Raw genomic sequence first — 20,727 nt, forward strand, 5'->3', positions numbered from 1 at the left:
TGTTTGCATGTAGTATGGCTCAGCTCATGCCCTGTTCCTGTTCTGGGGGCGTTTGATCAAGAACGTGATATGCTATCTTGGTTCTCTAATCAATGCTTGATTTGACGTGCAATTCGCTTGCACCCAGTCTCATGGATTTTGAGCAAATATTCGTTCTACTATGCTTGTCGTAAATAAATTATCATGCATTTTTGTTTTCTTTTATTCTCTGGAGAAAAAAAAAGAGACAAGGTACTGTGAAATGATCCGATATCTGCCTGACTTGGTAGGGTGCCACTTGTTCCAGCCAGAGGACAAGGGCGCACATCTTTGCCCCGCAAATCACAGCTGCCGGACGGGCAACTTGCAAGTGCTCATCCACTACTGAAAAGAAATGGTCAAGACCCAAAACCAGATGCAAAATTCTGTTGCTCCATATGTGATTTTACCTCGTGCCAGCGTATTGGCAGCTTGTCACACGAAAACAAGGGTCAGCTGCTAGACACACAACATAAACAAGAACCATACAAGAAGTTAAATTTTTGTTAAATCTTTTTCCTTTTCGTAAAGTACGTTCATGTTTACACGTCCCATTCATGTTTTCCTTCTTCTGGACGTTACTCGTTCGTGTTTAAGTTGTAATCTACTACGATCGTGCTGAGCCTGGTTCTCTCTGGCGAAATTCACCCTCATTTGGCACAAAGAAGAAGAATAATGTAAGCTCCGGCCGTTACCTGCCAAGCACTAACGCCGAAAACTTGAGAGAGATCGATCTCAATCATGCCGTCATGGCCGGCCTCATCCCTCTGCTCTCGCCCGTGTCTATATATACCAGGTCCCTCTCTATCGCGATACTCCAGCTGCAAACGCGGGCACTCCCAACACGTTACGTTTTCGCGGCACAGAGAGAGAGAGATAATGAGGGATCTGGAGGATTACCGGGGCGGCTCGTCGGCGTCAGCGCCGGGGCCGCGGAACGGCAGCGGCGAGGGCGCCGTGTCGTCCTCGTCGTCGTGGTGGGCGGGCGACCCGGAGGCGAAGCGCCGGCGGAGGGTGGCGGCATACAAGGCCTACGCCGTCGAGGCCAGGCTCAAGGCGTCGCTCCGCCGCGGGTTCCGGTGGATCAAGGACCGCTGCACCGGCGTCGTCCACCGCCGGTGACATCCTCCCCGCGGTGCAGCCCGCGCGCGACGTGCTTGTCACAACGTCGCCCTTGCTGGCATGGCATGTGATGCTTCGACCGTCTTGCCCATCATCTGTTCATAATCTTTTTGTTTTCTCCTAGTCTTTTTTTTCGTGCAATTTGTTTCCGTGCCTGATTATTTTGTTCTTTCGGATGCAAGAAACGTATAGAACAGAGTTCATTCAAATAACTGTGAAGGCTTCTATTCTACTAGTAGCTGATAAGATGTTTTTTTCTCAACCGATATCACGCTTTAGTCGTTGCACATGCCTAATCAAGGTAATAATCTTATAGAGTAAAATAATTATGCGACTTAAGCTAAGACAATACCCAAAAAAATCCATTAGGGTAACCACTTGGGAGGGTAAACACAAAAATATTTCTGGATGGTCGTCAGACACAAAATAGAACAAGCCTCAATGCTTTCATTTCAAGCAGACGGGTAGACTGATTAACAGATATATATTTCAATAAAATTCAGTACACTGGAGGCACCTCCGCATCGCTCTCAGATAGCAACACCAGCCATTTAGGCCAAGTTCTGATGAAACTAAAGCATTATTCCCGTTTTTTCTCATCTCATAAGAGTAAACCGATTTACTCCGATACTTAACCCCATAACATAATGGGGTTGCGAAAATTGGGCTGCTTTGCCCATCAGCCAAGTGATTCTAAAATGTTTATGAGCTCAGGCGTAGTGCACTCCCTCGCCCTGGATCACCTCTCCGATGCGATAAGCGGGACTCGATTCTGCAAGGATCCTGTCTGCTGCATCTTTGCTTACCACCAGGACCATTCCAATGCCCATGTTGAATGTTCGCAGCATCTCTGCATCTTCGATTTTGCCAACCTACAAATGTAGAGAAAACATAAGCTAAGGAGAGCACAGTGTGCGCAGATGGATAAAAAATCAAAATAATGGTGTATAAAGTGTTAGTGTTTCTTTGGGTTACACAGAACTCCATGCTTGTTCTATTGTGATGTTTTACCGAGCTACAAATTACTATCTAGTACGAGCTTAAATATTGCAAATCCCTAACTACCAATGCTAACAAGATTTTCTGCATATCATCAAATTTGTCACTCCGATCATTGTTTTGCTACTAAGTTCCTTATCCTGTTGGATGTGGCTGGTACACATTAAATATATTCAAAATGGATATTAAATCATAAACTGATTATTTTGATTAAAAACAAGTGAATATATTTGCTGGGGCTACAAGAATATGCAAGCAAGCCTCATGGATTGTTATTAGCTCTTACCTGCTGAAGCCATTTGAACACAGGCAGCACTTCCCACGAACCCGTAACAATTTTGGCCCCAAGTCCTTTAGGAAATACTCTTGGGATATTATCAGTAAAGCCACCGCCAGTAATATGGGCTAGTCCTTTTACACCGCCCTTGCTGATAATCTCAAGTACCTTTTTTCATTCCAAACAATTGAATCAGAAATTCAGGTAAGAATCCCATTGGAAATATGAGACATTCGCCAGAATAAGCTAACCTGCTTAACATAGATAACAGTTGGTGCCATGAGAGCTTCACCAACAGTAGTCGTTACACCATCATTTCTTGGGAGTGGATCAGTCAAAGAGAGTCCGCTTCTCTCCAGTACTCTAGAAAAAAATGCATGTTTTCCTGCTATCGTTAACCAGAAATAATAATTGCATAAAAAAAGTAACCATCAGTGACAAGAGAATACAATTTGCACTCTCAGTCATCTGTTTGGAGTTTCAACAAATGAAGCTGGATAAATGCAATACCTCCTAGCAAGAGAGAACCCGTTTGAATGAACCCCACTGGAAGGAAGACCAATCAGGACATCTCCCTCCACAATGTTTTTACCGTCGATGACCTTATCCTTCTTTACGGCACCCACAGCAAAGCCACTGAGATCATATTCACCTTCCTGGTAGAAATCAGGCATTTCTGCTGTCTACATGGACAAAATGTTGCTTATATTCAGATTTGTGTAGTCCACATGGAATGCTTCAGGAGAGTACATATCAATGCCTAGACTAAAACATACACTATGTCAAGTATTTATTCGTTACTTAGTTGAATTAGTCCATGTATCAAGAATAAATAAATAGTCAAATAACCAGAGCATCTTGTTACAGCTTTCAAAAGCCATAATGAAATAAATCTTAAAATAAATTAGGCTCATGACATGAAGTAACGATAGCATATACAAATGTGATAAGATATACAAAGGTTCAGGTGATAATTCTGGCTGGGGTTAGCTCATGTCAGCCAGTGAATAGTCAAATTATCAGTGTAAGAAGAATTATATTTGTCCTTCAGCAAATAAAACCACCAACCGTGTGCAAGATAGATGACCAATTCTGGAACAGTTATTTTGATTTACTCATCTATTCAAAGATACAGATACTTAGATAAAATGATAAAACACGTGTATTGCAGAACATATCACCTCTCCTCCTAGCAGGACACAATTTGATTGCTGGCACCCTTCCACAATCCCCTTGATAACCTACGAAAGTTCAAAACAAAGTTACAGGCATCATCCTCCATGGGCAGAGCACAGATAAAATTAGCAAGAGCAAGAATTACAGTGTTTTATGAGCAACAAAAATACTGACAGTACCTTCTCTGCAAGGTCAACATCGAGCCTGCTCGTCGCAAAGTAATCCAGGAAGAACAATGGTTTCGCGCCCGAAGTTACAATGTCATTGACACTCATAGCAACCTGCCGGTGATGGATCAAACATGTTACAGTGAATCTCCCAGGGAACGTGACAAACAACTGTGTATGAAAAGCAAGTGAAGAACCATACCAGGTCAATCCCGATAGTATCATGAATACCGGTCTCAAACGCTAGCTTCAGCTTTGTCCCAACTCCGTCAGTACCAGCCACCAAGTACTCATCCCCTGTTCAACAGAAACAACAGAAAGCCAAATTTACTAATACGGCAAGACATTTCTGTATCTGAGTAAAGAAGTAGCAACTAGTGAAATAGAAGCAGCAGAACCGTTCAGGGCCAGAAATGGATCATCTAAGTGCAACTATAAGAAATTCTCAGTTTCCACACCAGCAAAAACTGCAGTGCTCCCTCCGTCACTTAGAAATGCCCGTATTTCAGTCAATTACTCAATTATTACATGGCACGGCCTCCACCATAATAGAATATATGCTTCTGGACGCTTGATTTGTGAATTGTGACGCAATCGTGCAGGAAGGCCCGCTAACCAACTAGAACAAAAGGCAGTAAGTGAGCGAGGAGAGGATTCGAGATGCACCGTGGGGGAAGAGGCCGCCGAAGCCGCCAATCCCGGGGGCCATCTTGCGGATGCGGCGGACGAGCTCGGTGCCGGCGTCGATGTCCACGCCGGCGCCCTTGTAGGTCATGCCTTCCTCGTCGGCGGAGCCGGAGCCGGAACCGGAGCAGGAGACGGCGACGCGGCGCATCCCCGCGGCGGTCGTCTGGGGGAGGCGCACGTAGTTGTGCGGCTGGGGATGGCCGCCGGGACGGGCCGCTGCGGCGGGGCAGCTCGCCGGCGCGCGGGCGAGGTGGAGGAGGCGGCCGGCTCCCATGGGTGCGTGGATGAGTGAGGGGAAAGGGGCGAAGGTTTAGGGCTTTTGGTCGTGCGCCGCGGATGTGCTGTGCACCGTCCGAATGTGTGTCGTCCTCTTAAATCTCTCTTTTGATTTTTCTGGGCATATTTTCGATACATTTTTAAATAAATTATTATTCTAGAGATAAAGATGGGGCTTTTTTTTGTTATGCATATGCACACTGATTAAACTGGGCCTGGGCCTGGGAGACCTCGACCTAGCCCGAGTTGCCCATGTTTGGTTTTAGAAGAAAAAAAAGAATCCAATGCAAGCTTGTCCTATACACCACTGTTCTCCTGCAAATCCACGAGTGGATCACCCGGTCACCAAATCCACTCGTGGATTTGGTGACCGGGTGTATACGTGAGCACGCCCTAGCTACCGTTGGATCAACCTTGAGATTCATTTTCTGCTAACGGCAACCATACGGTGTTAATCCTTTCTCTCCCACGCTCCCTTCGTACCCGATGCACCTTATCCCCTCGTTCTTTCTCTGAACCACACTTTTCTCTCGCCCCCTCTCCAGACCACCACAAAAACGCCGCCAGCCACACTCCAGGACGGGAGGTCGACCGCCGCTAGCCACGCTTCGGGACGGGAGGTCGATCCTTCCTCCACGCCGGCCTGGAGCCCATCGCCACCAAGCCACAAGTCACCTCCGCCTAATCCCCTGCCCGGCCAAGAATCAGAGCGCCACCGTCCTAGCCAGAAACGCCGCCGCCGGCTGACTCGATTTGGGCCGCCCCTTGGAATCGCCGACTGAATCGATTTTGGGACGCTCAATGGCGTCGACCGGTGCGGGAGGAGCCAGAGCCGTGGAGCGCGCGGCGCGGGCGAGCCAGCTAAGGTCTCGATTTGAGCTGCAAGGCCACCCCTCGCGCTCCCATCGACGGAGCACGCGCAGAGCAGCAGTGCGGGAGGCGGCAGAGGGCACAACGGGCGGGCGCGCGGTGCGCTGCCGGCCAGGGCGGCGCGTGGGAGCTGGCAGGATGCCACAGTCGAGAATAGAGGAGGCCAGCGACGCCGCGCACACGCAGCAGAAAAGCTTCGCTCGACGGGCGCGCGAGGAGGCGCCGAGCTGGGAGATGGAGGGTCTCGTCCGTATCAGCGCGTGTCGCCGTCTGTCCACGCGCGCAGCGCCGCCGCACAGAGCTGGAGATGGAGGATCTCGTCCGCATCAGGCGGCGGAGAAGCTTCGCTCGACTCTTTCTTTTTATCTGTGAATGAATCCTTTTTTTAATATGTTCTTAGATCGAACTATGTTCTTAGATCGGACTATGTTACCGATTGTTCCCAAAAAATTGCTAATTTCTTCACGGATTGTTTTGTATTAGTTATGATTGATGTGTGATGAACTACTGATTCTTTTACCGATTGCTCCGACGCCATGGATAAAGTTTCTGCAGCGATTCTTTCACGGAGGTGGGGAGGAAAGTATAGGTAGAAGATGACAGAAAGCGGGCCCCCTGTTAACGGATTAACGGATGGCGTTAGACACGTGTTGAGCAGGTAACGCGTGCTCACGTATACACCCGGTCACCAGGCTTCTTTCGTATTATCTGATCCCTTTTTGTACTCAATGGAGTAATCGAATTCTAGAAGCTTCAGCATCAATTTGTGTTGGATGCCTTCTAATAGTCTTTGGCTGCTCAAGTATTGCAAGCTTCTCTGGTCAGTTTTGATCACCACTTTGTTTCCAAGAAAATAGTGGCGCCATTTTTTGAGGGCTTCTAGTACTGCCATTGCTTCCTTTTCATACACAGATTGGGCACTGTTGCGAGGACCAAGACATTTACTGAAGAATGCAAGTGGCCTGCCCTCATGCATGAGAACTGCTCCTAACCCTGATGCACACACATCTGTTTCCAAGGTGAAAGGCTTAGTGAAGTCTGGTAAACGGAGCAGAGGTGGATTTGTCATCACCTGCTTGAGGGTATCAAAAGCTCTTTGTTGCTCAGGTCCCCAGTGGAAATTATCCTTTTTGAGAGCAGCAAATAATGGTTGGCAAATTGTTGCATACCCTTATATGAATCTTCTGTAATATCCACTAAGGCCCAAGAATCCCCTGAGTTTCTTGACAGTTGTGGGCTTGTCCCAGTGAATAATGTCTTGTATTTTGCTAGGATCAGTAGCTACTCCAGAGGATGAGATGATGTGTCCAAGGTATTCAACCTGTGGCTGTCCAAAAGAGCACTTGCTCAGTTTTGCTTTGAGCTCATGGTTCCTTAGTGTATTAAGCACTAGCTGCAGATGGTGTTCATGTTGTGACATAGATGAACTGTAGACCAAAATGTCATCGAAGAATACCAAGACGAATTTCCTTAAATATGGAGAGAAAATGGAGTTCATAAGCTCTTGGAAGGTAGCAGGTGCATTGCTGAGGCCAAAAGGCATAACTGTGTATTCATAGTGTCCCAAATGAGTGGATAATGCAGTCTTAGGAATATCTTCAGTCCTCATTCTGATCTGGTGATATCCTGCTGCTAGATCCAATTTGGTGAATATGGTTGCACCATGCAGTTCATCAAGGAGACCCTCAATTACAGGAATAGGAAATTTGTTCTTGACTGTAATGTCATTGAGGCCTCTGTAATCCACACATAGTTGCCATGATTTGTCTTTTTTCCTGACTAGGATGACAGGAGACGAAAAAGGGCTTGAACTTGGTTGTATTTCCCCTTTTTTCAGCAGTTGCTTGATAATTGCTTCAATAGTGTTTTTCTGGCTGTGGGACATTCTGTAGGGCCGTATGTTTGGTGGTTTGGCACCTGGGAGGAGGGGAATGGTATGGTCAGCTGCTCTGTGTGGAGGAAGGACAGTGGCTTCAGAGAAAATATCTGTGAACTGCTGGAGTAATTGTTGCAATTCGAGGGGAGTTTGGCCAGTGATGGTGCTTGGAGTATCAGTGGAATAAAGCATGTATCCTTCTGCTCCATTGTCCAACAGTTTAGAGCACTCATCAGCAGATATGAGGAGATGCTTTTCTGGTACTAGATGGTCAGGGAAAGCATAGCAGGTGTCCTGGTTGCCCAGTGTGACTGTTCTGCCCACAAAATCAAATGTGACAGGGTTGTGGAGCTTGAACCTGTTGACACCAAGGACTATGTCAGAGCCCTGTAGCTGGAGGATCTTGAAAGTTGCTGTAAAAGGTTTTCTTTGAATTGTGAAGGAGCTGTTGGGAGCTGTTGCAGTACTGACAAGCTTCCCTCCACCTGCTACTACTACTGTTCTAGCCTCTGTGTCAATCATAGGAATGTTGTGCTTGATTGCAAATTTGTAGTCCATGAATGTATTTGTACTTCCAGTATCAGCCAAAGCAACTGCTTGTGTGCCAGGAAAGGACATCAACAAGGAAATGGTGGAGTCACTTGGAGAACCTGTGTATGCCGAGATGGAGATATGCATCAGTTCTTCCTCTGGCTGTATAGGAGCAGCAACAACAGCTGGTTGTGGTATTAGCTGGTCTCACTCATCTTCATCAGAGCTTGCTTGCATCTGTATTGCATTGAGGACTCTCTGCATAGGAGCACACTTATGACCATATGTCCAGTTTTCAGGACAGTACCAACATTTCCGTGGTTCTCTAACTCTTTGTTGTCCCTCTCTATTCCTGTCTCTTGGTTCACGAGGTTCCCAGAAACTTCCATGATAGACGAAGATGAAGAGGATGACATCATAGATGGTCAGCTTCTCTCGGCTATCATTGGTAATATCTCAGAAGTTGACTTAGAACACTCGGAGCTTAGTTCAGTCTATGATCTAAAAGCTTCAGCACGAGGTTCTCGGTCTTCAGCTGGGAAGAAGTCTCGTAGATATAGCAAGAGTTCTAAATCTAAAATAGTTTCTCAATGGATGGCATGTTTCGGAATAGCAAAGGTCTTGGTGACTTGGCCAAGCATTCTCACATTGCCGATGGTTGTAGAAACTATGATTTAGATTTTATTGCAATATCAGAGACGGGTAGGCGGAATTTCTCACAAAGTTTCCTCGACCGTTTATCAGGCGGGATTAACTTTCAGTGGTTTTCCCGCCCGCCTCGTGGTAGGTCTGGTGGCATTTTAGTTGGCGTCCGAATAGACACCATGACTGTTCTAGCTAGTTCTGATGGAGAGTACCACATTAAACTCGACATTCAGAATAAAGCTGACGGTTTTACGTGGAGTCTGGTTGCCGTGTATGGTGCCGCCCAAGAGGCTTTTAAGGCTGACTTTTTACGTGAGTTGGTGAATCTTACTAAAGATAATCCCTACCCGATTTTGATCGGTGGAGATTTTAATCTATTAAGATTTCCTCATGAAAAAAGTAAAGGTCTTTTTGATGGACATTGGCCTTTCTTGTTTAATGCTGTCATTGATAGCCTTGACTTAAGAGAGGTGTTTATGTCCGGTCGACAGTTTACTTGGGCTAACAGCTTGCCTGAACTCACATACGAAAAACTAGATCACGTGTTGATGGATACTGAATGGGAAGATAAATACCCTATGGTGTCGGTCCGTGCACTAGAACGTATTGAAAGATTGTCTGACCATGCTCCTATCCTCCTAACTACTGGAAATCCCCGCACTGTCTGTAAGCGGCCTTTCAAATTTGAACTTGGCTGGCTACAGAGAGATGGGTTCCATGAGATGGTTAAGATGGTTTGGGAAAGGCCGGTTGGTGGTAGTACTCCAATCTTGAGATGGAATAATAAGATGCGCGCAATGCGCAGACATCTCTCTGGTTGGGCTACCCATACGACTTGTATTCTTAAGAAGGAGAAGGCTCGCTTATCAAGTGTGATTGATGAGCTTGAGGCGGTTGCTGAGGTAAGACCACTGTCTCCGCATGAGATTGAACTTAAGAATCAGTCTAATGCGCAGATGGCGAGTCTCCTCCGAGAAGAGGAACTCAAATGGTATCAATGTTTCAAAGCTCAATTCATTTTAGAAGGAGATTCAAATACGCGATATTTCCATGGCATAGCCAATGGGAGACATCGGAAAAAACGTATTCATTCTCTTTCTCAAGATGAAGGGCTGATTGAAGGCCATGAGCAACTAAAATCTTACATTACTAATTATTATAAAGGTTTGTTTGGTCCTCCGGATGAAAGCGCATTTTCTCTAAATGAGAACTTAACAGCTGATATACCCCAAGTTTCTATAGAAGAAAATGGCTTACTAACTGCACCTTGTTCTGAGGAAGAAGTTCAGAAGGCTATTTTCCAAATGGAATGCAACAAAGGACCGGGTCCCGATGGTTTTCCAGCGGAGTTTTATCAAACTTTCTGGGATACTATTAAAGCGGATCTTCTAGATTTGTTCAGTGCCCTGCACATAGGACAACTAGAATTATTTCGTCTAAATTTTGGTGAAGTAATCTTGTTACCGAAAGTTAATGAGGCAGAAAGGATTCAACAATATAGACCTATTTGCCTCTTAAATGTAAGTTTCAAGATTTTCACAAAAGTGGCCACCATTAGACTTAATACGGTTGCGGAGCATGTCGTTCGGCCATCTCAAACCGCTTTCATGCAAGGAAGAAATATCCTTGACGGAGTGGCGGTTTTGCATGAGACGGTACATGAGATGCATACTAAGAAATTAAATGGGGTTATTTTAAAATTAGATTTTGAAAAGGCTTATGACAAGGTCAAGTGGTCTTTCCTTCAACAGACACTCAGGATGAAAGGTTTTTCTCCTGAATGGCGCACTTTAATAAATGATTTCGTGTATGGAGGTAGTGTGGCAATTCGGGTTAATGATGACACCGGCCATTATTTCCAAACACGAAAAGGGTTACGCCAAGGGGATCCGTTGTCACCTATGTTATTCAACATTGTGGCGGATATGCTGGCTATACTCATAGAGCGGGCCAAGTCTGATGGTCAGATTGAAGGTGTGATTCCACATCTCGTTGATGGTGGTTTATCTATCCTTCAATATGCCGATGATACAATTCTGTTTATGGATCATGGTCTCGAAAAAGCTCAAAACCTGAAATTAATTTTGGTGGCTTTTGAGCAGTTGTCGGGATTGAAAATCAATTTCCATAAAAGTGAATTATTCTGTTTCGGTGATGCTCAAGATGATACAGCTCTTTATACAGAGTTGTTTGGTTGTGGGCAAGGCCAATTTCCTATTCGCTATTTGGGTATTTCGATTCATTATGGGAGACTTACAATTGCCGAATGGAAAATAGTGGAAGAAAGATTACAGAAACGCCTTAGCAGTTGAAAAGGTAAATTGTTGTCCCTGGGAGGAAGATTGATACTCATTAATTCGGTACTGACCAATATGGTACTGTATATGTTATCATTCTTCCTATTACCAAAAGGAATTCTGCATAAACTCGATTATTATCGATCCAGATTCTTTTGGCAAGGGGACAGCGAGAAAAAGAAGTATCGACTGGTTAAATGGAGTATAGTTTGTAGTCCCAAAGATCAAGGCGGGCTTGGAGTTCATGACCTGGAGGTCAAGAATTCAGCCCTGCTGGGTAAATGGCTTTTTAAGCTCCTTACCGAGGATGGGATTTGGCAAACGAATCTTCGGAGAAAGTATATAGGCTCCAAGACGTTATCTCAAGTGGTTTGAAAACCTGGGGATTCACACTTCTGGGCTGTTCTAATGGCGACAAAAAATATCTTTTTTTATCATGGAACTTTCTCAATTAAGAATGGAGCACCGATACGTTTCTGGGAAGATGCTTGGTTAGACAATGCACCCCTAAGTGAACATTATCCTGCGTTGTATAGTATCGTTCATCGCAAAGGAGATACCATTGGTACAGTAATGGCTACCTCTCCTCCGAATGTGACGTCCAGACGAGTTTTGCTAGGACAAAGGCTATTGGCGTGGAATACCGTAATTCAAAGGTTGGGGGGTATCAATCTATCACCTGCACCAGATGAATTTAGATGGAATTTACACGTAGATGGCTCTTTCTCGGTCAAATCTCTATACAATGCCATACTCCATTCGGATGTACCAGTGGATAATAATAAAAAAATTGGAAGATGAAGATACCATTAAAAATAAAAATATTCGGATGGTATCTTCGTCGAGGTGTCATCCTCACCAAAGACAATCTTGTTAAGCGGAATTGGCAAGGTAGTAAGCGATGTATTTTTTGTCATCACGATGAAATATTAAACACCTTTTCTTCCAGTGCCAGTTTGCGAGATCTATTTGATCTGTCATCCAAGTAGCCTCTACCTTGTATCCTCCGACTAGTGTGGCCAATGTCTTTGCCAATTGGCTTCATGGTATAGATTCAAGGTTTAAGTTGCTTCTTAGGGTGGGGGCGCTAGCAGTTATCTGGGCGCTTTGGCTGAGTAGAAATAACAAGATTTTTAATGATAAAAATTGCTCTTTGTTGCAGGTCATCTACAGATGTACAGGTATTCTCCGTTTGTGGTTACCTCTTCAGCGCATGGAGAACCGAGACCTATTTACGAAGGTATGTACACGGTTGGAGGCTACGGCGAGGGATATTTTTTTCCTACATGGGTGGCAGCATAGTCTACGGATTGAAGCCCACCCACATCTTAGGCGTTATATGTTTCATCGCTTCGATATGTATTTCGCCTAGTTCTTTTTTTATTTTTTTGGATTTTTTCTAGTCCTAAAAAGACTCATAAACGGCTGTGTGCACCCTGGTTGTGCAGAGGCTGGATGTAATTGCTTACCAAAAGTAATAAAGCATCTTTTATCGAAAAAAATCAGCCGTGCAGTTCAGTATCACCTGGCTTGCTTAGTGAAAAACATCATGACTGGCGCAGCTTATCAGCGAACAAGGTACTCGTGTATTTTGAGCTCGTTGCATGCTATAGTCAGTTCTTATTTTGGTAGCTCGTTGAGTTAGGCCGAGCCAGTGCCATGGTCCTGTTCCTGAGTTGCAGTTCATCGGCCGTGATCCATCTTTGTCTGCATATATGTACACTAACTGGACCATTTAAACATAGTATGTTACAAATCGTTTTATGTGTGCTAAAAACGGAGAATGGTATTTTGGCACATGGGAGCATATGCTCCCTTTATTTTGAAATGCATGTTACATACATTTTAAAATTTTAAAAAATTGAAACGAAAAATTCGAACGTACATCTTCACGTGCTAGACGCTCACAAAGTTGTTTGATAAAAATCCGACTTGTCGTGTGACGTATGTAAAAAAGACAAAATTCAATGCTGAAAATAAGTTTTTTCAGGAGATAAATTTTCTCTTTTTTACACAGATCACAAAACATATTGGTTCCTCGCGAAACTTGACGAACATACGTATATTGTGGAGATGTACATGTAGAATTTTTTGTCAAAATTTTTCGACATTTTGAAATATAACTTTTTGATAGAAGGAGCATATGCACCCGGGAGCCGAATTGAATTTCCGCTAAAAACGCGGCTAGTGTAACGTGGTACTGCTACTTTACTGGACAGTTGCAGCTTGAAACCGTTTGGTGACCAGATGTGGCTCTGAATTTTTATGCATCTCATCAGGCGTGCATGTATGTATCTTGATTAATTTCTACAGACCTACTTGTACCCAGTCCTGCACTGCACTGCATTGCACTCTACCATTAACTTGAACTTAATCAACTTGTTTGTTGATGATTTCCACATAGTTTAAATAGCCGGCTATCTTATTTAGCCGCTATTTTTTTGGAGGCTATAAAAGGCTATAGCCGGGTTATAGCGGGCTATTCCATTTAGCCATTTTTCCAAAAATTTGAAATATTTCAGTCATATCTTACCAAAAGAAGAGGAGAACTATGACTCAAATAGGATTCATGACACAACTTATTCAACTATTCAAGGCAAACAAGTATTTAATTATTCAACTCACAAGTTTTATCTAATTGCTGCAAAAAAGGGGCTTCCCAAATAGATTCCGTAATTGGATCGTCGCGCTCCTGGTTACAGCGGCCTCGAGGGTGCTTTTGAATGGGGTGGCCGGTGTGCCTATTCTCCATGGGAGGGGTTTGCGCCAAGGGGACCCCCTCTCGCCACTCCTTTTGTCCTCGCCATCGATCCTCTATCCCAGATCTTGGAGTTGGCATCTTCGCACGGCCTCTTGCACAAGATCCAAGGGTGGGGTAATGTGCTCCAGACATCTCTTTATGCGGATGACGCGGCAGTTTTTGTGGGCCCTTACAAGGAGGTTATTCAGAATTTGGAGGCAATTCTCTACAGTTTTGGGGAGGTGACCGGTCTATGTACAAATTTTCAAAAGAGTTGTGTGGTTCCCATCCGTTGCGGCGCTTTGAATCTCGATGATATTCTTGAAGGCGTCCCGGCTGCTCGCGCGTCCTTTCCCCTTAGATACCTTGGACTGCCGCTTTCGGTTCGATGCCTCAAAAGGGCGGACTTCCTCCACCTTGAGGATAAGTGCGCCGGAAATTTGCCAACTTGGAATGGGAAGCTTGTCACCACAGCCGGCCGTGCCGCCTTGGTGAAGTCGGTCATCGCCTCTCAAGCCATGTACCATCTCACTCCCCTTGCCTTACCGCTGGGCACTATCAAGTTCATCAACAAGATTGAAAGGGCTTTCCTTTGGTCCGGCAAGGAATCCACTACCGGCACAAAATGTAAAGTCAATTGGGACACGGTGTGCCGTCCCAAGAAGTTGGGCGGTCTTGGAATCCTACATTTGGGAAAGTTCGTGATGGCACTTCGACTTCGTTGGCCTTGGCTTCAATGGAAAGATCGAATAGGATTTAGGCGGGATACGACAACCCTTGCACCAAAGAGGATATGGAAATTTTTTACGCCGCAACCGAGATCACCATTGGGAATGGAAATAAAACCCCATTTTGGCACGCTCCTTGGCTCGGGGGGAGGAGGCCTATAGACATTGCACCCCTAATCTTCGACATATCCAAGCGCAAAAATTGGGTGGTAGCCAAAGCTTTGCATGAAAATTCTTGGGTGGCCAAAATTGACCTTGAGAAGAACTTCACTATTGAACACTTCAACCAATTCCTTGAGCTTTGGACACATTTGTCCACTATCCACCTCAACGAGCTTGTAGAAGATGACATCTCTTGGAGGCTTACCTCCAACGGCCAATACTCCGCTAAATCGGCTTATGAAGTGCAATTCTTAGGATTGATCAAGTCTCCTATGTACGACACGGTGTGGAAGGCTTGGGCGCCTCCCAAAACGAAGTTTTTTGCATGGCTCGTCACGCAAAATAGAGTTTGGACGGCCGATCGGTTAGCCAAGCACGGTTGGCCCAATTGTGGCGTTTGCCCTCTTTGCAAACAATGTGTTGAATCTGTCAATCATCTCTTTATACATTGCCGTTTCACCAAGCGGCTTTGGGCCCTTTGTGAGCTCGCTTGGAATCAGCGGAGTTGATACCTCCCTTTGGGCCGAGTTATGCATGAAGGAATGGTGGAATGGGATGGCGGCCAGAGGTGCTCCAAACCGCAAGGCCATGTCAACTCTCACCTTGCTCATAACTTGGGAGATTTGGTGCGAGCGGAACGCGGGGATTTTCCGTAACAAACAAGCTCCCGCTCAAGTTGTTTTTGAGAACATTAGGAGAGAGGCTAAACTTTGGGTGTTAGTGGGTGCAAAACGATTGGGGGATTTGATGCCGGGAGAGTAATTCTTGTAACTTGTACCTTGTAACGTGTCTGTAAACTTGCTAAACTTCTCCTTAATTAATAGGTTGGAGCAAAGCTTTTGCCCCTGTTTAAAAAAAAATGAACGCAAATTTAGAAAATAAGAAATAAAGAAAGAAAAGAGAAGTGAAATTCAAAATGCAGGAGGTTTAGCGCCTAAATTAGAGGCTAAATAGTGGCTAAATAGGGCTATAGCCGGCTACTAGCGATTTTTTCTCATTTAACCTACAAATGGCATAGCCGCAACGGCAGGTCTCCCGAAAGGTTATACCCAGATATTTAAAACTTTGGATTTCCATCATCTTTTCGTTTTCCATGATAGCTAATCAGTTCTTCATATGGGCTTTTGGCAGGTGGATCAACTGAACAGAAGTACTCAAGGAACCTTACTTTACTGAACAATTGCATCTTGAAACCGTTTGGTGATCAAATGAGAAGAACTACAGGATTGGGTTGCAGTTGTTTTGTTGTTTCTTTCATACTAATGCAACTCAACTGTTCGTTCACTGAAAATACAAATAGTTTTAACTTGTTCTCTGCAGCTCTTCGCTGTTTGTCCACCGGCGGCGCTCAGGTTCTCGTAGGCTACCTCCTCATCACGGAGGACGCCCGGGGCAGCGGCTTTGGGGCATGTCGGTGGCGATCTTCTCCTTCGCTGGAAGCGGTTGGCCGGTTTTGCAGCAAGTTGGGGATGCGCGGTTCCCGGTGAAAACCATTGTCCGACCCCGGTCATGGCGGGCGATGTCCTCGTCTACGCGTCGCTACCTTCTTGAAGACATCGCCGTCGCATCATGTGTCTACTCACACATGCTGTTCCGGGGGAAACCCCAGATCTAGGTATCCCAGATCGAATGATGGTAGCGCTTTTGGCGTCGTTAGGGGTCATCTTTTTGAGCAATTGTTAAATGGTGGCGGCAAGTGGTGTGCATCTACTTAGTCAATGACGGCGAGTCTTGGCGGCTTCGCGCAGCAGAGCAGACGCGATGTGTGATGGACTTGTGCAGGTGGGGGCTAAGTCTGGCACCATTGGGCGTCGATGATAGGTCTGGCAAGGGCTATACGGATCTGTTCCCTGAAGATGGACTACCGGTTGATGGTAGTAACGACTTTTGAAGCGAGGCATGATGCACTCGCCAAGGGTCTGCTAGATCGAATGTGTGTTCTTGTTTTGCCATAGGGCGACTCAATGATGCCCTCGGTATTTAGTTGATGAGGAGGTGTTCGTGTTTTTTTTTGGGCCTTATTACCCGCTGTTGGTTTTGTAGGTGTTGAGTGGTGGCTTCGGGTTGTGTGATGTTTGCTCCCGATAAAGAGCACTCTGTTCAATACAATCTAAATAAAAGCCGTATGCATGCATCGATTGATGCAGACGTAGGGGCTTCCCCATATTTTTCAAAAATGATCCTACTTTTTTCTATGGAGTTGGTTAAAGTTAATAAAATTTGACTTAAAGACATGTCCAAAGGCGCCCTTATTTGTGGATAGAAGGAGTACTAGAGATTCGGTACAAAGCAAGACAAGTTGTTTATTTATTTGTTGTGACTAATTCTCAGTTGGCTGAGGATTTACCTTAGTTGTCAGTCAGATGACCGCTATTAAATCTCAGTTGCAACTTATAACTAGCTCAAATTACGAAGCAAATTTAACATTCTAGAGCATTTTTCGTAGTTGCATCTCTACTTGTAACTGGAAAAACTCAGTTGCGACCCACACTTACAACTGAAAAAACTAGGTCACAATTCAACTTGCAATTCATATCTGCACGAATCAGGATGCAACCAGAGGGTGCTGGACTTGACAAAGCACTAACTTAATTCTCATCTGGCTGAGATTTAGCAAAACCGTTATTTATTATACTTGGTAAGACATGTATGTTTGAAACAGACCAAATTGCATATAGCTTGTTCGGTTGGAACATACTTCAGCAGGAACCATCAAACATTATATTTTATTTGGCTTTCATTCTATTTATTCTGACTCTTGGTGAGTCCTCATGTGTACAATCAGCGCAACAGGTCATCTACGTCTAAGTTATTAATATCAACCCATAACGGGGTACGTTCTCAACTTCTCATCTACCTTGCGTGGGAGAGATATCGTGGGACAGGGAAGATATTAGTTAGGATAAACGAAGAACATGTCGTACATTTTCTCTTCCAACGATTAAATCTTGATACACCTAACAAATTAAGAGTTTGCTTACAACTTATATTTAGACTAGAAACAGAGTGAACACATAGATTACGACATGAGATTAGTAGCTGAATCTAATAGTTAGTCAGATGACTCGGTCTGATCATCAAACTAATAGTACTCCAACTTATAACTAGACTAGAAACAGAGATAGTACATAGATTAAAACAGTAGATTACAGGCTGAGTAGTAACTAGAACTAGTTGGCAGTCAAATTGGCCCAGTCTGATCAAACTAATACAGCTTATATCTAAGTCTAGAAAAATAGAGAGTGCATAGGCTGAATAATAATTAGAACTCGTAGACCATTTCATGAGTGGATCTGATCCTTCTTCTGTGAGATAAGCTGCCTTCCACACTTCACAGAGGTCCCATCCCCTCACTTTTTAGTTGGGAGATAATCATCAACTATCTCTACCATCCAGGCTTCACACAGGTCTGATCCCCACACGAGGAAGTCACCTCCAACGCCTTTCTCCCGGTTTGATTTCCCCTTGCTGGTGGAGGCGTGGGCATCAATCCCCCCAGAATCCCTGGCCACGAAGTAGGTTTCATGTACCGGCTCAGTCCCTGCAATGTGCTTGGGCCCCAATCCCGACCCAATCAGCGCTACCATATGGAAGCCCTCATTGAATTTGTTCGGTATCAAAGTTGGTGCATAATACACCTCCTGGCACGAGATCAAGCTCTGAAGACGACCCATTGGCACAGTTCCTATGAGGGGGAATCCATTACCGATCAGCTTAGTCAGCTCCTCTATGGGCAAGTGGATAACTGAGAGGCAAGACTTGATTTTGATGGTACGCTCTGGAATTAGAGCACCAGAGCAGAGTTTGCTCGATTTTATGGGGATCCCAAACTTTAGCACGAGATCTAGGGCCTTTTCAATGTAGATTTCCTCCATAGGATTTCCGTGGCGGTCCCTAGGATAGGTTACCAAGTTGTGCAAACGATAGAGTGCTGCAAATTTAACTTCATCTGGCTCCACACTGTGATATGCACCGAAACTCCAAGCAAAATGAAGACGCCACATAAGCTGAACCACTGTAAGAGTGGCATAGCAACCGCAGTTTTCTGTGAAATTTAAATTGGGAATAGTCAGAGTTATGACTGAGAGATGTAAAAGCAACATGTAAGTAAAACGAAGCAGCATATATCACATATATCATCCACGATGTGTGTATTAGTACAATAATAACCAAGTACACTAGTACTAACCAACGCCCCTGAATCTTTACCCCCGGTTCAGTGTGAGCTACCAATGTTCCATCTCTCCACTATAGGCCAAAACGCTCCCAAAATTAGATTAGTCGGAGGGAATGTGCTCCCTGGCTCCGCCTCGCCATCCCCTCCACTCCGACGCCGTCCAACGCGCCAGCGACCGCGTCTGGAGCAACGCCTACTTGACTGATGGTGTCGGCCAAACAACCGATGGCAGGGGGCGGCCGGGAGCAGCGGGCTATCGCAATTCGCAAGAGCGCAGCAAATAGCGACGGAAATCTTTCTAAAAAACCCCAATTTGATCCATCTATCGCATCCCATCATACACAATTTAATTGCTGACACAGAAATCCGTGACTTTTAATCCCGCTCGTCCCTAACCAATGGAACTGCACTGCCCTTAAAACGAAACAAGTACTGTGAAGATCCAAACAAAAGGACAGGCTGAATCATCACGTGTCAAAAATCTGAATCTGAATTTAGAGCCATCTTGTGTAAACAAGAGAGAACTTAGCACACATACTCCTAGTTGGATCTAGGGTTGACACAATTGCTGCAGCATCAGGCAAGATCAAGTAAGATCGAAACACATACCCGCATTCTGGCGGTAAATCGGCACGTCCAGCTGAATTTTCTGCCTGCTCTGACGTCCAACGATGACGGTTTGGGTCAGCCTGCACTCGTAGCTCGTAGTACTCTGCACGGAATACATGCATTAGTTAGAGGATATCGAGCGGAACCTATGAGCAGGCGCTGCCTATGAGATGCTACCAGCATGGGTAAGAAAGATTTAGTTTGCACAACACTATACCCTAGTCTTGCATCCCGGGCCGCCGCAAGTGAGACGAGGTATGACTGCGAGCTTACAGACAACCGGGTGATTCTCGTGATGGCACTCCAAGCATATCCAACCCTTCCCGCTCGGATTGGACATGGAGAAAAAGAACCTCGGGTAGGAGAGAAGGGGGGTGGGGATGGAGAAAGAAGGGTGATTGGGAGAGGAGAAGGGGGAGCCAGCCGATTGGGGGAGGAGATGGACAAGGAGGATATAGGCCTGGCTGCGGGAGTACTGAAGGGGTGTGTGGGTGGTGGGGGGATGTAGCAGATATGCACTGATCGATGTGACCAGACGAGGTGGCAGAGGAGTCTTGTCTCGGCATGGGCACAGTAAATGCATCGCTACTTTCTCACTTTCGTGCTTAGGTGAACCGGTGAAGAGGAGAAAACTCTCGAAGAGCCGTTGGGTGAAGCACCCGGGGTTTGGTCTCTCTCCTGCCCCATTGATTCTTTGGTCACGGTCTCATAGTCATGGAGTCAAAAGCAGACGGTCTGGACTCTGCAGCACAGAGAGGGCGATCATGAAAGAGCAAGTGTATGGACGACAGCTGGGCTTTTTCTCTCCTAAGGCATCTCCAGCGGCGCGACGCATTTTAGCGTCCGCGCGCGTCCTTTTGCATCGGCTGAAATGGTCGAAATCGACCGCGCATCCGTTTGCGTTGGTGGGTGGCTCCAACGGCACGACGCTTTTTTTTTTTGCCGAAACTTTTTTTTAATACATGAAACATAATTTACATAGTTAAAACATGAAAAAAAACCTAACACCTACTGCTGCTCCTCGTTGCTGTCGAGCACGATGAGCTCCGGTATCACCCACGGCCACTTGCCATCCGGGGGAGCGTACGCCGGGCGCGCCAGGGGTGCTGGAGGTGGAGGAGGCACCCAGGGCTGCGGCGGTGGAGGCGCCCAGAGCTGTGGCGGCGGTGGAGGCACCCAGGGATATGGTTGTGGCGGCGGTGGAGGAGGCGCCCAGGGCTGCGGCTGTGGCGGTGGTGGAGGAGGCGCCTAGGGCTGCGGTTGTGGCGCCGCCGAGTCCTGTAGTGCCAGTCGAAGGGCTTCATCCTCCGACAGGCCCGGCGGCATGACGCCGGTGGCGTACCGGGGCAGTGGCGGCTGCACAGGCGCGT

The 20,727-nt window shown here is 45.8% G+C and overlaps 2 protein-coding genes across 2 annotated transcripts; both read right to left on the reverse strand.

Annotated features, from left to right (window-relative positions):
- Nucleotides 1-1,610: 1,610 nt before the first annotated feature.
- LOC127291992 (phosphoribosylformylglycinamidine cyclo-ligase, chloroplastic) lies at nucleotides 1,611-4,799 on the reverse strand. The gene is made up of 8 exons (XM_051321337.2): nucleotides 4,426-4,799; nucleotides 3,962-4,056; nucleotides 3,772-3,873; nucleotides 3,598-3,657; nucleotides 2,927-3,099; nucleotides 2,668-2,779; nucleotides 2,426-2,584; nucleotides 1,611-2,012 (listed from the first exon to the last, which is right to left on the reverse strand). The coding sequence occupies exons 1-8, from the start codon at nucleotides 4,718-4,720 to the stop codon at nucleotides 1,851-1,853; spliced, it is 1,158 nt and encodes a 385-aa protein (XP_051177297.1). The 5' UTR covers nucleotides 4,721-4,799; the 3' UTR covers nucleotides 1,611-1,850.
- A 12,926-nt stretch (nucleotides 4,800-17,725) lies between these two features.
- On the reverse strand, nucleotides 17,726-19,843 carry LOC127291994 (uncharacterized). The gene is made up of 3 exons (XM_051321339.2): nucleotides 19,575-19,843; nucleotides 19,358-19,460; nucleotides 17,726-18,616 (listed from the first exon to the last, which is right to left on the reverse strand). Exons 1-3 carry the CDS (start codon nucleotides 19,695-19,697, stop codon nucleotides 17,922-17,924), a joined length of 921 nt encoding a protein of 306 aa, XP_051177299.1. The 5' UTR covers nucleotides 19,698-19,843; the 3' UTR covers nucleotides 17,726-17,921.
- Between the last annotated feature and the right edge of the window lie 884 nt (nucleotides 19,844-20,727).

This window comes from Lolium perenne, chromosome 4, assembly GCF_019359855.2.
Source record: "Lolium perenne isolate Kyuss_39 chromosome 4, Kyuss_2.0, whole genome shotgun sequence".
In the NCBI taxonomy this organism is placed as follows: domain Eukaryota; kingdom Viridiplantae; phylum Streptophyta; class Magnoliopsida; order Poales; family Poaceae; genus Lolium; species Lolium perenne.

What these genes read in the sequence shown, in the direction of transcription:
- LOC127291992 (XM_051321337.2), bottom strand. Translation starts at nt 4,720, where the DNA reads ATGGGAGCCGGCCGCCTCCTCCACCTCGCCCGCGCGCCGGCGAGCTGC. An exon ending in ATACTATCGGGATTGACCTG is followed by an intron (nt 3,874 to 3,961) that starts GTATGGTTCTTC and finishes CATCACCGGCAG; the next exon opens with GTTGCTATGAGTGTCAATGA. An exon ending in ATGTTGACCTTGCAGAGAAG is followed by an intron (nt 3,658 to 3,771) that starts GTACTGTCAGTA and finishes GAACTTTCGTAG; the next exon opens with GTTATCAAGGGGATTGTGGA.
- LOC127291994 (XM_051321339.2), bottom strand. Translation starts at nt 19,697, where the DNA reads ATGTCCAATCCGAGCGGGAAGGGTTGGATATGCTTGGAGTGCCATCAC. An exon ending in GCCCGGGATGCAAGACTAGG is followed by an intron (nt 19,461 to 19,574) that starts GTATAGTGTTGT and finishes TATTCCGTGCAG; the next exon opens with AGTACTACGAGCTACGAGTG. An exon ending in GATTTACCGCCAGAATGCGG is followed by an intron (nt 18,617 to 19,357) that starts GTATGTGTTTCG and finishes TAAATTTCACAG; the next exon opens with AAAACTGCGGTTGCTATGCC.